Here is a 13,642-nt window from a genome sequence, read left to right on the forward strand (position 1 = left end):
GTTGCGCAATAAAGTTCTTCTATATTTGTCTTAATCGTTTGAGATATATATTTGTCTTAATCGTTTGAGATATATATTTGTCTTAATCGTTTGAGAAATTTATATATTCGTCTTTATCGTTTGAGATATATATTTAATCGTTTGAGAAATTTATATATTTGTCTTTATCGTTTGAGATACATATTTGTCCTTCAGATGAGTGAACAAATGTCGAATGCTCTCTCAGTGCGCAGTCGCGACACATGGGTACCTGGCACGTTTTACAGAAAAATATGACGACCTCGTCCGAAAGTGTTCACCGCAGGTGTGTCATTAATTGGCCTTGTACGTCACACTTTGATACAGAAATGGCTGCTTAACACACCCGTCATATCAGCCTTGTCAAAACAAGCCGGCTGGCGGCCGGAACCGCCGCCTACTTGCATTTTTCAGCCGGTTACATATGTCTAAAATTTCAAAAAATAAAAGCAGGGTTCTCTCCAGAGGACGGACAAAGAATGCTTCTAGCTCAGTGCCGTTATACTGCATTCCGAATTTATTATGTTTCTTCCCTATTTCGGTGGATCATTTAGCTAAAAATTCATGATAATACGCAGTTTTTTGGGCCGAGCGGTGTCACTTTTCCCGTCGGCAAACTTTTGTATGAGCGATCTTCGGAAAACAATGCACCGATGCTACAAAGGAATACTGGAGCATACGGCCCCTCAAGTGATTTAAAATCCTATAATTCTCATGTAAAAAACAATCATTGTCTTTGCTAACTTCGTGACCACAATCCTCGTGTCAGAATATAGGTTTATTAGGAGCTAGTACACGTATGTGAAAATCCAGGCTTACCGACATGTGGCCGCCGCAAGATTGGGAACATTTTCTTCAAAATCGGCAACAGCAATAAAATGACTGGTTCCTTGTAGCACTACTACAAATAAAAATATCGTGTGCAATTTTGTATAGCCTTTGGTGTGGGTCTTAAGCCTCAAAACCGCTAAAATTATGTTAAGAAATTTGCTCAGGTGACTCTGGAGCAACGCCTTATTACGATATTGTAGGGCATTGACGCGAGAGTCAACCTTGTGTGGGTGGGAGGCTGTCGTGAAGTAGCAATTAAGACCTTTTTGAGCCCCAATATTAAATGGTTGCTGCAGGCGTTTTCTTGTGAATGCTAACGGCTTGTAAAGGTTAACGGCATCCTTCAAACATTCGACGAAGAAGACATTAAACATTCATAGGTTCTAAAACAGACGTGAATTATCACAATTATATTTACAAAACAAAACTTTTAAGGCAGATGTTTTACCCCAGTTGTCATCTGGTGTTCAATCTTCTATTCTGTTCCATGGTCAGAACTTCAGACTATAACTCCCTATCTATACAGTAACTATATATCAACAGCAACACCACGTTTTGTCAGTTTCAGAATACATTACATTGTAGGTTACATACATACATACATGACACAGAAAGTGGTGACATATCTGTAGACAGACTTGTGGATATGTTGTTATCAATAATGAATAAATACATTAACACTTGGAAATAATTTTTTTTAAATTTCAACAAGACAGCATTAGGCTGGTGCTGTTCATAACTGTCATTGGTGTTAACACTCTCCAACAATACTTCTACTACCACACATTTTCTATTTAGCTTTATACAATCTTTGTTTTATCACAAATTGTCAAAACAGATTTTAGTCTATACTGTACATTAAGAATAGTTTACCAATAATATATAGCCATATCAAAAGGCACAAAGACTAACACAACACCATTTACTTTTTAGAGAATATAGTCAAACCTGGTCTTAGAAACCACTAAAGGGACTGAGCAAAAGTGGTTGCTGAGGCAAGACCCTAGATGGTTGACTAGATGTGTTGGTTGACTGGATTGCTTCATGTATATGGTAACAGGATTTTTTATCGGTTGGGCTCAATAATAATCATACAGGCTGACAGGGAAGATGGAATAATGGGAATAAGCCATTGCTCAGTGTGTACAATTGGAAGTGACTGTTTAAATGTGGCCAAATGTGACTGTAGGTTGTTCCTTGCACCATGGCCAGGTTTGACTGTACCTAGATTACAGCTATGGGTTACATCATTACACCCGTATCTGTTGAGGTCAGTTGTCTGACTTACAGTCAAATGATTCCACATATCTAAAATACTGGCCTTTCAGTCATTCAGAAGCAATTTTGCAATGTGAGCAAAAATGCAGAGGTATCAGAGCTTGCTTCTTGTTTCACATTTGTCTACATTTTTCCTCAAGAAGTCCAGAATCTTGGACCAGGAGTCCTCTTGAGCAGCAGTGTGTGCCTTTGGTACCCCACCTGCATACACGTAAACACCTGTGTAATATCAGAGATGTAGGGGTTCATTGTTTTGTTATGTTACCTTCACAGAAGGGAACATATTGTTTTTGCTTTGTTTCTTCTTCTTTTCCGCACAAATAAGGTCAACGACCTGGACCAGACGGCTGTCACCATGGTAACCGGTAAAGTAGCAGGCACCATGAGGTGTTCAGTTACATAATGTAGCAAATGTCAGATCTAGAGGGGCTCGGGTCACTACATTTAGAAATGTGTTCAAATAAGAATGAACAAAACAGTCGCCAGTGTTAGACTACAACATGTGAAGGTAACATTCTGTATTTGCTTACAAATATTACCTTTCTAGTTTTGTTTCCGAAAACCCGTCTTCAGCACCTATTTTATTCAACATACTGTAATTCCTGATTTTTTCACAGTGACTGTACTTTTATGTTCACGGTTTTCACTGTGACGACTGTAACGTGAACTTATCATTACAGATAACAAATAATTCACAGACTTTTTTTTGCGCACCTGCTGCTATCGTGAACATTTAGTTCAGAGAACAAGTTAAATTTTCTCAGACCGTGTTTGGTTTGGTACCGAGAAGACAAAGTGAATAACAGTACTGCAATTAGCCTATCTGAGCATGACCATGCAATAAAGGTCATTCATTGTCACATGTCTTCATCAGGCACAACCATCAATATCACATTAAAATCAGCAGTGTCACATTACAACCACTCTAATTATGTTACAACTACCACTTTTACAAAACAATTGACTTTCAAAAAGGTGACACATTAGATGAATTAAACATCAGTGTTACTTACGAAAGGCCGAGTGGAAGTAGAAGCCACAGTGAGGCGTGTACGGCGGCTCGATCAGGTGACCTGTCCCAGGGTACTTCAGTAGGGTGTAGTTAGTCTTCCCATGAGCCTTCATTCTAGCGATGGCCTGCCGTACAAAACAACTAGTCATTATTGCCTTGAGGAAGATGACAGTCCACTAAACACCAACAGGTACATCAATGAAGGGGCACCTGCCCCGAGGTGTATATAATCATAACACCTGGTCGTTTGCGAAAACTTATAAGCACCAAATAAATCCACCAAGTGAGCGAAGCTTTGTATGTGGCCGATGGCTTTGTAGCTCTCATTCTGATTGGTCAATTTCCTGTGTATCACTCCATCTGATACCAGTGCCTGTCATTGAACACCCGGCACACCTATGTGTTACAGCGTCATATCCAATATGAAATAGGGCCTTTCTGATTGGTCAAAGTTGCCTGGCTAAATGATATTACTCTATCAAAGAGGCTGTGCATCAGCTTACCTTGTTTGCATGGAAGACAGATGGGATATTGATGTCATCTTCCCCTGTCACAAACATGATGGGGCAGTGAGACTTCTCCACCTATCAAAGTGTGGAAAAACAGAGGTAAACAAGAGTTCGGAGACCTCATATCTCCATGAAATAGTCTGATTATGTAAATGACTTCCACATATGCATAATCTATCCTTAGTTATGTACACCTGAAAATAACCTATGCTGGTCACTATGTTGATTGTCCAAGCATTTACTACATCGAAGAATTATGGCACTTTGGCATTAATTATGCAAATTAAGGACTTATGATAATTGGTATCTTATAATGTTCCATCTGCCACAAACTACATATATTGCACGTATCTGAGTTCTGTAAAGGAAACACTGCAAATACAGATTTTCCTAATTAAATATGCAAATTAGGTATCAGTTTGCATAAATTGCCTTTCATGATGTGCATCTCTGTCTAAGCTACCTACATACCAAATATCATGTAAATTTGTCGTTCCTTTCTTCAGTTATTGCCCTTAGAAGATTTTGAGAAAAATGCCCCAGCAGTTCCAGAGCAACCTGCTAGGAGGACCAAATATACACCACATATCCCTTATGTCACAAGCTATCTGCCAACCAAAAATCAAGACCATGGCACATCCAGTTCAAAAGATCCAAAAAATGAATTTCTGCTGCAGTACCAAGGTCACAAACCAGGGGGCCTAAATTGACCTTGACCTTTGTCTTCCCAACACCTACCCACAAACCAAATATCATTGTAATCCATTTAGAGGTTCTTGAGTTATGCTCACTACAAAAATCCGGACACACACACAGACACACAGACACACCCAAACCTATATCTCCATTTTTCATGGAGATAAAAATGAATGATTGTAATCATCATTTTCCTTAGTAAACTTTCCCAGGGGTGCTTTTTGGTACATTATGTTTTTTTCTGATATATATCAACCAGTAGTGTATCGTCAATCAATGTTTTTGTAAAAACACATTTGAAGCAAATATTTGTATCCATGGTCCACGAGTGTTCATGACACAACTTCAGACATTTTTCAGAAAAAAAGTCAGACAGTCTCCTAGACTACCAATTATTCTTTTGAAAATTCAAGAAAAGAATATATATATTTACTGATCAAATGATATCAGTTGCTACATAGCAAAAAGCAACATGACAACTTGACATGCTTGTTCAACCATCTTGGATTTGCTATGTGGAGAGTGTACCGCAATGAATGCTGTAGGAAGAATGCCAGATCCTCCCCAACATCGATTCAAGGTCCAAGTGTGCAGAACTTCAGAAGAAGACAACCAGAAGGTAGTTCTGACCTGAATGCACGCGTGAATCCCAGGCTCTGTAGTGATGTCCTCTAGCTGGTTTTGCACATTCGCAAATCCATCTTCAGTGAACACAATCTGATCTGCCATCCACCTGCACATGATGAATAAACAATGGCTCAACAATAAATGTTTTGAATGGAAATTGTGCATTGCTTAGGAAATATTCACATTTGTAGAGGATCTAATCTGGACAGGTGTTCAACTGCACCCCAAAATGTCAGAGTTTGCTTGTTGCTATGGAGAGGATGACAAGACTTAATATGCTCTATAAGGTCTATGCAACGATTCTAAATTAACTACCAAAAGATAGGTGTATACAGGACTCGGGTCAGATAGTAGAAGAAGTGCAAGAGATTCGAATTCGGTTGAAAATTCCAGTGAATCAGAAATTTGGGTTGGAGAACGGTTTATATTTCTCTTTAATACTCACTCACACTCACTATCTGGTTTATCGTCTGTAGGTATGACTTATGTCATATTTAATAGTAAATGTAATTTACCAATACTCAATACAAACAAGATGAATTTCAGTAAAAAAAAGACTTACTGCAAGACCCTAAAAACTATCATTTTTAAGTTAAACCTTCCGTTGATTCCCTGAACTACAGCCTAGGGATTTTTCTTTTTCCTGGAGCCCTAACCCACTGTCATTCTACTCTCCAAGCAGAGGTTAGGATCTGGCTGTTGTTTTTTTACGTTTTTGACGAATTTGGCCAATATAAGTAAGTATATTTAAAGCAGTCTTCAACCACACAAGTACCTTGCACATGGTAAAACCATGTCCTTGTAAGGTAGAGGTGCGTAGCTTACTGCACTGTAGGAACTGATCGCTACTGCTGCAGAGACCTGAAGACACAAAACAATTTCACATTTATGACTCATCAATGAACATTCACGAGTAATCATTCAAACATTTAAGCAATCTTCAAGACGGCTGGAAATTCCATTCCTTAACCACATTTAAGATTTTAGAAATGCTAAGTTTTTTGTAGATATGTGTGCAGACACTAATGAGACATACCCAGAGGGAACAATGCTAGTTCACCTTTATCTGCAGGGAAACCTATATCTAAAAACAGGTTATTTAGGGTTTTAAGTCAACAAACAGTGGTTTCAGACTGCAATATTTTGAAAATACTGTAATTGCATTTAAGTTTGCGGGATTTAATTTTGCAGTAGTCGAAAAAGGGACTTTTCGCGGTGGTTTTTACTTCGCGGTACACCATGCACTGTAGTCTCTTAATGCCATGGAAAAATGTTTGCCTTGGTTTTCGCGGTGGCCACTTCACCGTGAACTAAAAGTTTGCGGTGAAGTGGCCACCGGGAAAACCGTGAATATTAAACCACCGCGAAAGTTTTTGCATTCACAGTATTGCAATTTGAAACCACCGTCCATCAACGCGACATATCTAAATATCAATCCTGTTTTGAAATATAACGTCTATGGGTTACTCTGCGGATAAAGGTGAACTAGCATATCTGTACCTGTTTCATGTACGTTGCCATTGCCTGGACTATCTCCCCTGCCTTCGACGTACCGACAAGCCCAACCCCATGTCCCTGGACCTTGGGATGGGCAAGGAGCCAGTCTGCAGCTTCCTTAAAGATACGGGAAAGTGATCTTAAGCACTGGGATTGAATTACCCACAAGCAACATGCTTGCAATGCATGCATGCATGTAATTTGCTTGCAATTTCTATGTAAGAGTATTCTGATGATGCAAATGGAAAATACTTTATCATGTACTGCATAATCTACAGAACAGATGGCTCAAATTGCATGTAATATGTTTGCCAAAATGAATTTTTGCATGTTAATGAATAAAAGTATTTTGAGCCCTGTTAACATTCAATTTACTTCTAAAATACTAGTACTTCTCTGCCAGCATACAATTTACATGTATGTTGTCAAAACATTTTGCAAAAGCTTAATCTGCACTATCAATTCACATGCCTTTGTGCTTTCAACTACAATTGTATATTAATTACCAATTGACACACATCTTTTGCCTACATCCCATAAATTGTAAATGTTCATCATCACTGTGCTTATGTTTGCTTTCTCAGAGCTACCTCACCACACAGCAAACATATGCTTCATCTTACATTTACTGCTAACAAACTTAAAACACAAGAAATACACCTTTCCCGTCCAACTGCAGTAATCAAAACGAATTTCATACCTCAAAATAGTCCAGATCGACGTCAGACATATCGTTTGGAAGATCCTCATAACCGAAGAAGGCCAAACCTAAAGTGGCGAACCCCCGAGACGCCAGCAGCGCTGAACGGTAGTCAGCAAAACCCCCGGTGGACCCGAACATGTCAATAACTCCTGGGAAGGGACCTTCACCTAATTGCAAAATATTGACTTTTGTTTTTTTTGGTGTTGGCACGTAATTTTAACTCTGACATAACATGATGCCCACCTTGCTTTATATTGTCTGAGTAAGTTTGATAATCATTACTGTCATGTTATTTTTTAGAATTACTGATAACACATGCAAAGTAATAATAGGTCTCTAGACAAACCATTGATCATAAAACATAAAACATATCTGCTCTTTTATCTCCACTATAACAAAAAAGCGAGAAGTTGAATTTATCCAGCAATAGTCTCATTTTGTATCTGTTATCTGTATCTTTTCAAAATGTCTTGTTGTGACCTGTACTTAGCCTGGTGTGGTAAAAATGTGCAATAAAGGTGTTTTATTCATTCATTAACCACAGCATGCAAGAAATTGTGTAACATGGGCTAGCCCTAATTTTTGGTCAGAGAAGCTTTTTGGCAGCATTACTGGAAACACAGCAAATGGAGCAGATTATTATTGGACTGAGCAGAGCACTTTGGACTAATGCTGGTAGCATTTTACAGCTTAAACTAACATACCTGATACTTAGTCTCTGGTACTTAACAGATCATAATGACCCACCATGCTTCATTGGAAATCAAAAATCTTGAGATTTACCACAAATCTTGAGATTATTTTATTTTCAATGAGGCGTGATTATGATAAGCTGTGTAACAGACAAGCTTTTCTCAAAATATCAGATATGTATGCCAAAAATTAGCTACTCAAGCAACTGGATATGATTTTGGAAATGGTCAGATACCAATGGATGTTGTTTGAAACGTTTGTCCGTTTCTAAAATCATATCCAGTTGCTTGAGTAACGTTAACTGCTTTTTGCCGTATCTTACATATTACCTGGATGTCTAATCTTCATTGACGTATCAGATATAAAGCTGTAAAGCTGTAAATGACCAAAAGCATTAGTCCAAAGTGCTCTGCTCAGTCCAATAATAATCTGCTTGCTGTTAACAGCTTTCTCCAAGGTGAAAAAATAGCCAGAGTGAATTTGTTGTTATGGTGGACAAGAAACACTCTCTCTCACCTGGAGGAAGAAACAAAGCCCCTCTCAGACGGCCTTCTCTTAATGGTATCCTCTTCACACCTTTCCCAAGATACCATCTTTCCAGACGTGTTGTCACCAAGGCAGCAGGGTTCTGTTCCTCCATCATGTCTAAGTGTCCATCGTGCACACTTAAGTCTACCAGGAATGGTGTGGAGACGTCTTTCTTCCTGAGACGGAGTCCGGGTTTCTGACCAGGTGAGGGCTGCATGCTCCAGAACAGACCCATCTGGTCAACACCTGAGCATGACCAAGGGAAGGTTGTTTTGCGCGATCTCAAGACAGATAGACTACTGACTAAAGACCTACAAATGTATTACAGAGTCAATCCCCCATCCTGGAACTCCACTTGGTTCATATGCAGAGTTGAACCCACGTCCAAAAACTCTACTTCGGATCAGAGGTTTATGATGCGGGTTCACTGTTCCCGTGTTGTTAGCTCTGTATTATATGTGTGTATTACTGCAAGTGGGCGGTCCCCTCCACATGCTACATTGTATACAGCTATATATAACATTGTGGTACAATATTTACCAGTATACAGCCCTCCCAGCGAAGGCTGTTTGGCCACGACAACCCTTCCCGTGTCGTCAGCCCTGTAATGTGCGTATGACTGGAAGCGGGCGGTCCCCTCCAACAGTCGTGCATGTAAGGTGACCGGTTGTCTGGGAGCCAGTCTCTCCACGGTGATGTCCACCTTGTCATCAACCAGGGCTGTGGCTGGAGTCACCAGCAGTCGAGCCTGGCTGCTCATTTTTCTGAAACAATTGGGCAACATCCGTGAGGACATTTTGTTACAATGTTGTCCACAAGTAAAATGGCTACACTGAATGCATGGATGGATTATGATTGAATTAATGCATTGTTATGATTAGGGTCATCCCACACATCGCTTTTCTCTCCAAGGGTACACTGGCAGTGTTGGAACAGATATTTGTCAGGGGTAAAAGGTTTGTGTGGGCTGATGATACACTGTATCGTGCCGGTACACAAATTACTGTGTAAGGTCCATGCACACACAGACGTTTAACATGAACAGACACACACAAGCGACTTACCGAAGTACTGTATTGTCTGTCTCTATGAAATTCCCACGACCTGATCCTTTAGTTCTCACACGTAAACCTGATCATCAGACATGCACCTAATCGTTGCCTACAGGTTCGGAGTCCACCCAATTAAGCAAATAAGATCTTTATCAGCCAAAAGCCTCGGATTTAGTGTAAATTGTATTTCTTTAAGCCACTGCAATGTCAACGAATCAAATTCGATTTTTTTTTCTTTGCCAACAATGCACACTGCAGTAAACAGGCTCTATGTCAGCAACACTGAAAAACTCACAAATGTGGATGTTTGTTTGTTTGATTAGTGTTCAAGCATATATCATAGTTTTAACTATGATACAGGTAATGGCAGGTATCCTAACTTCATTCATAAACTTACGAGTTACAATGCAGGTCCAACAAGAGAAGAGCAATGTACAACACCGACATCGACCAATTCAAGCATTTGCTACTGTCTCTGTTTATTAGTTTGTTTGTGTTTTCTAACATAACTGTTTCCACTGTCTTCGATAGTTGTTCAATCCTCTATCGAGGTATTAACGAAAACCGCATAACGTTAAAGAAATAATCCTCAACTTCAAGCAGAAATTATGGCAGCCAGAAATTTTTGAAACGTCAGCAAAAATATACTTGGAAAAAAATAAGTCATTGTTTACAATTGGATAGACATAATGTACAATGTACAATGTATCCAGGACGTCACATACAGGTCCTTATGTTTGTACACTGGATATTATATATGTGACCGTTTCGGTAGTAACATACATTCGCATAATTCCACCAGGTGTCATTATACTAACGTTTTTTGAGGTGGCGGTATCATGACACCTGGTGGAATTATGATAGTCGATGTTATATATTGTTAAAAGTTATAACAGCTTTTGCCGGGCGGTGAACGTCTGAGCTGAGCTGAGCTGAGTGAATGCGCGCCTGGACTCGGAACGGGTCATGTCTATTATAAAATTGAGGCACATTTACCTGAATTGTATTCTAGCAATGTGCAGCATGGTGTATCGGTACGATCCTTTTGCTGTTACGGGACAAACTCCATGTTCTGACAGTGTTGTTGCTTCTTCAACCCTCCCACAGCAAGTTCACGGTGACCCTTGACCTCCGAAGTTCCTGGTGATGATTGACCTCTGACCTTACATACCCTGATGATCCAAATCGTGGTCATGTAATGTCATATACATATATGTATGTTTTTCTTTGAGCAGTGCGCCGCATTCGCGACAAATCTTATATATTTGATGAGGACAAGTTTGGGGATTGTGTCTGACTTGGTACTTTGAGTCGATTTCTTCCCCTTATGAACGACTAGTGAAGGCAGCATTTTGACCGCTTTCTTCCTAAAAACACTGAACTACGAGGGGCATTCAATAAGTAATGTCCCTGACCCACTGCCAGTTGTCTGATCTAGATGAAATGTTGCATGTGTAATGAGTCATATCTCTATGGGTTATGTTGCAAAAAACAGCTCTGAACTAATTGTGGTTACTGATTTACTGGTGTTTGAACTGAGTCAGGTGCGAAATGGACCAGGTGTGAAATGGAGCAAGTTGAGTGTCGCGCAGTGATCCGGTTTTTGTATTTGAAAGGACGCACACCAAAAGGGACTTTTGATGAAATGAAAAAAACTTATGGTGATGATGCCCCATCATATGACCTTGTAAAACGCTGGCATCCTGAATTCAAGACCTGGTCGTCCCTCTTCTGCCATTGATGAGGCATCTGTCGGAGGACCAACCTGGGATGTCCTACAAGAACGGTGTCCAGAGCTACATCAAATGATGGTAGAAATTCATAACTCTGGGTGGTTCCTATGTAGAAAAAGACTAATAACTGTGCCAAGTTTCATTAATCTCCTGCTATGGGAAATGGGTCAGGGACATTACTTATTGAATGCCCCTCGTAACATGACATTTTGAGTGGCAAACGGAGTTGCTATATATATATACACATATATAACCAATTTATAAAAATTTATACAAATATATATATATAACCAATTTCCTCAGGCTCCTAAATTGCAACGACCGGAAAAGGTTGACGGTTTTCCTTCAAAATTTCAACGAAGAAGTTGTCATTGAGTCCGTCAACGTTAACGGTCAGACACGGAATTCACGGGTGACTTGCTTCCACACATTAGGGACTCTATCTTTAGTCACCATTGACACAGTGGACATTTGTGTCTTCAGCCAGACGTCCTTTCCGAAAACACATGGAAGAAGTTGGGACTATTGTCTGACTCCCCATCTCTTTAGCAAAAAGCGGCAGGGAAACCTATGAGAAAGAACTGGACTATCATTATGATAGCTTTCGTTTGAAGCTTGTGTACATGATATCCATACCTTGGTGCAGTGTGAAAGAAAATCAATCAGCCTGTTAAACTTCTGTCTTGTGTGGAAGTGGTAATTTCAATCTCGGTACTTTATCTGGAAGTATTTATTATCGGCGATGTTGGCTTAAGTCCTGAAAATTTAAAACCTTCACAAATTTCGCGCCAGTCACCATTTCTATTCCACATAGGCAACTGCAATATGGAGCTAGCTGGTGAGTGGAGTTAGTTCAACCCCAATAGCCTTTCTCATAAGTTCAGAAAAAAAAACAATTCACAAATCTATCCGGTTGCCTGTGTAACTGTTATTTGCGAATCTTAATTGTAAAGTCCTTCGAATAACATGAATTCGTCTTTCGGAAGGGACTTAAAACGAGGAGGTGCCTCGAGCACGTAAATCAGCCTCATTATTCACAAATTGGGCACCTACTGGCTGAAATTTAATACAACAGATGTATTACCAGATGATTAGGACTTGATCAGATGTTGAAAGTATTCCCACGGGGTACCGTAGGTTGCGCTTTTGCTATTTCCTTCAAGGCCTACGTCAATAGCGGCGCAATTATGGCAAATATTGCTGTACGCCGGGAGGGCGTTTTCCTTTGTCCATAGAACAGCTCCAATCTACATTTTTCCTGTCAGTACTATTATATAGTAATACATTGGAAATTCATAATTGCCGTGTCTTCATGATATCATCAAAATCACTACGAAGGACGAATATTGTAAGATTCACAGCAAAATGCTGCAGAAACAAAGAGTGGATCAAATCCTTACATCTGCTTGAAGATGGGTCGTGCTTAGAAATCAGGTCTTTATGACAATTATAGAGGAAAACGTCAACTGATCTCAATTACCATGCGTCAGCACCTGAAGAGTGTAATGTTGGAAAATCCAGCTGCTGTCTATAAGGTGAATGCCCCTAAGTATAAAGACATAAACGAAATACTTATGGAACTTGTTGAGAATACCGACCGACGGAGACCATATACTAGAATATCCTGCCATGTATTAAACATGGTAGAGACAAGAACTGTTAAAGCCCCCTTCACAAGAGAGCAACAATCAGCCGGAATGCCGTCGGAATGAAAATTCTTTTCTATTCTTGGCAATTCCTGGCAATTCGTAGTCTGTTCCAGAAATTCTCACTGCATTCCAGCCAATTTCCAGGTATTTTGGCTCATTCCTTCTCGTGTGAAGGGGATGTAAGGTCCATTTGGAATTCCCACTCGGAATGGCCCCGCATGTGGCACGAATTTTGCAAATACTTCAATCCGGCTGGTTCTGGTTGATTCCTGCTAATTCGGTTTCATTGTGAAGGCCCTATAACAAGGGAGGGGTCCTTCAACTTGGACAATCGCATGGGAAGTTGGATCCGTGAACATGCTCATACCTCTCGTTACCGCGCACACGTTTGGAGACATTAGTTGAGAAGCCACCACGCCACGACAAGGCTGCCTCCATGTGGTGGGAAATAACGACACAAGACACGAACATGTTTCTTACGTCACCTTTATTGAACCAGAAAATGACAACATCTAGAGATTACAGGTCCCAATATTCCACGAGTTACATCATGACTACAGTAAGGCCGTAGGAAAAAAATCCAGCTGTGTTTCTGGCAACTCGACTGACGCTAGCAAAAACATACCGACCTAGTAGCTTCTTTTGGTCGGACGCTGAAAAGAGACAAAAGTTCCAATCGGACATCTGATTAGTGTTGAAATTTAAAACAAGCTTTTTTTTTTAAGTAAAGTTTAGTCTTTTCCATAAGCTTCTTGTATTTCGCACTCGAGACGACAGCTTTGAGCCAGTGATGTATGTGAAGTTAACATCGTACTT

At 39.9% G+C, this 13,642-nt stretch overlaps 1 protein-coding gene across 2 annotated transcripts; it reads right to left on the bottom strand.

Annotated features, from left to right (window-relative positions):
* Positions 1–1,232: 1,232 nt before the first annotated feature.
* Positions 1,233–10,600, bottom strand: LOC118415661 (acyl-coenzyme A thioesterase 1-like). 2 transcript variants are annotated; one of them, XM_035820390.1, is made up of 10 exons: positions 10,441–10,600; positions 8,933–9,156; positions 8,381–8,638; positions 7,169–7,338; positions 6,472–6,585; positions 5,747–5,832; positions 4,975–5,077; positions 3,643–3,723; positions 3,141–3,264; positions 1,233–2,328 (listed from the first exon to the last, which is right to left on the bottom strand). In XM_035820390.1, the coding sequence occupies exons 1-10, from the start codon at positions 10,467–10,469 to the stop codon at positions 2,222–2,224; spliced, it is 1,296 nt and encodes a 431-aa protein (XP_035676283.1). In that variant the 5' UTR covers positions 10,470–10,600; the 3' UTR covers positions 1,233–2,221. The 2 variants fall into 2 exon arrangements, with proteins under 2 accessions (XP_035676283.1, XP_035676282.1); XM_035820389.1 differs by having other exon boundaries at positions 1,233–2,346.
* Positions 10,601–13,642: the final 3,042 nt, after the last annotated feature.

This window comes from Branchiostoma floridae, chromosome 5 (genome assembly GCF_000003815.2).
Source record: "Branchiostoma floridae strain S238N-H82 chromosome 5, Bfl_VNyyK, whole genome shotgun sequence".
NCBI lineage: Eukaryota > Metazoa > Chordata > Leptocardii > Amphioxiformes > Branchiostomatidae > Branchiostoma > Branchiostoma floridae.

Coding starts and splice junctions, on each gene's coding strand:
- LOC118415661 (XM_035820389.1), bottom strand. CDS start 10,469: ATGCTGCACATTGCTAGAATACAATTCAG. Junction 8,639..8,932: donor GCTGGGAGGGCTGTATACTG/GTAAATATTGTA, acceptor GGTCATGCTCAG/GTGTTGACCAGATGGGTCTG. Junction 5,833..6,471: donor TGGCAACGTACATGAAACAG/GTACAGATATGC, acceptor TTGTGTCTTCAG/GTCTCTGCAGCAGTAGCGAT.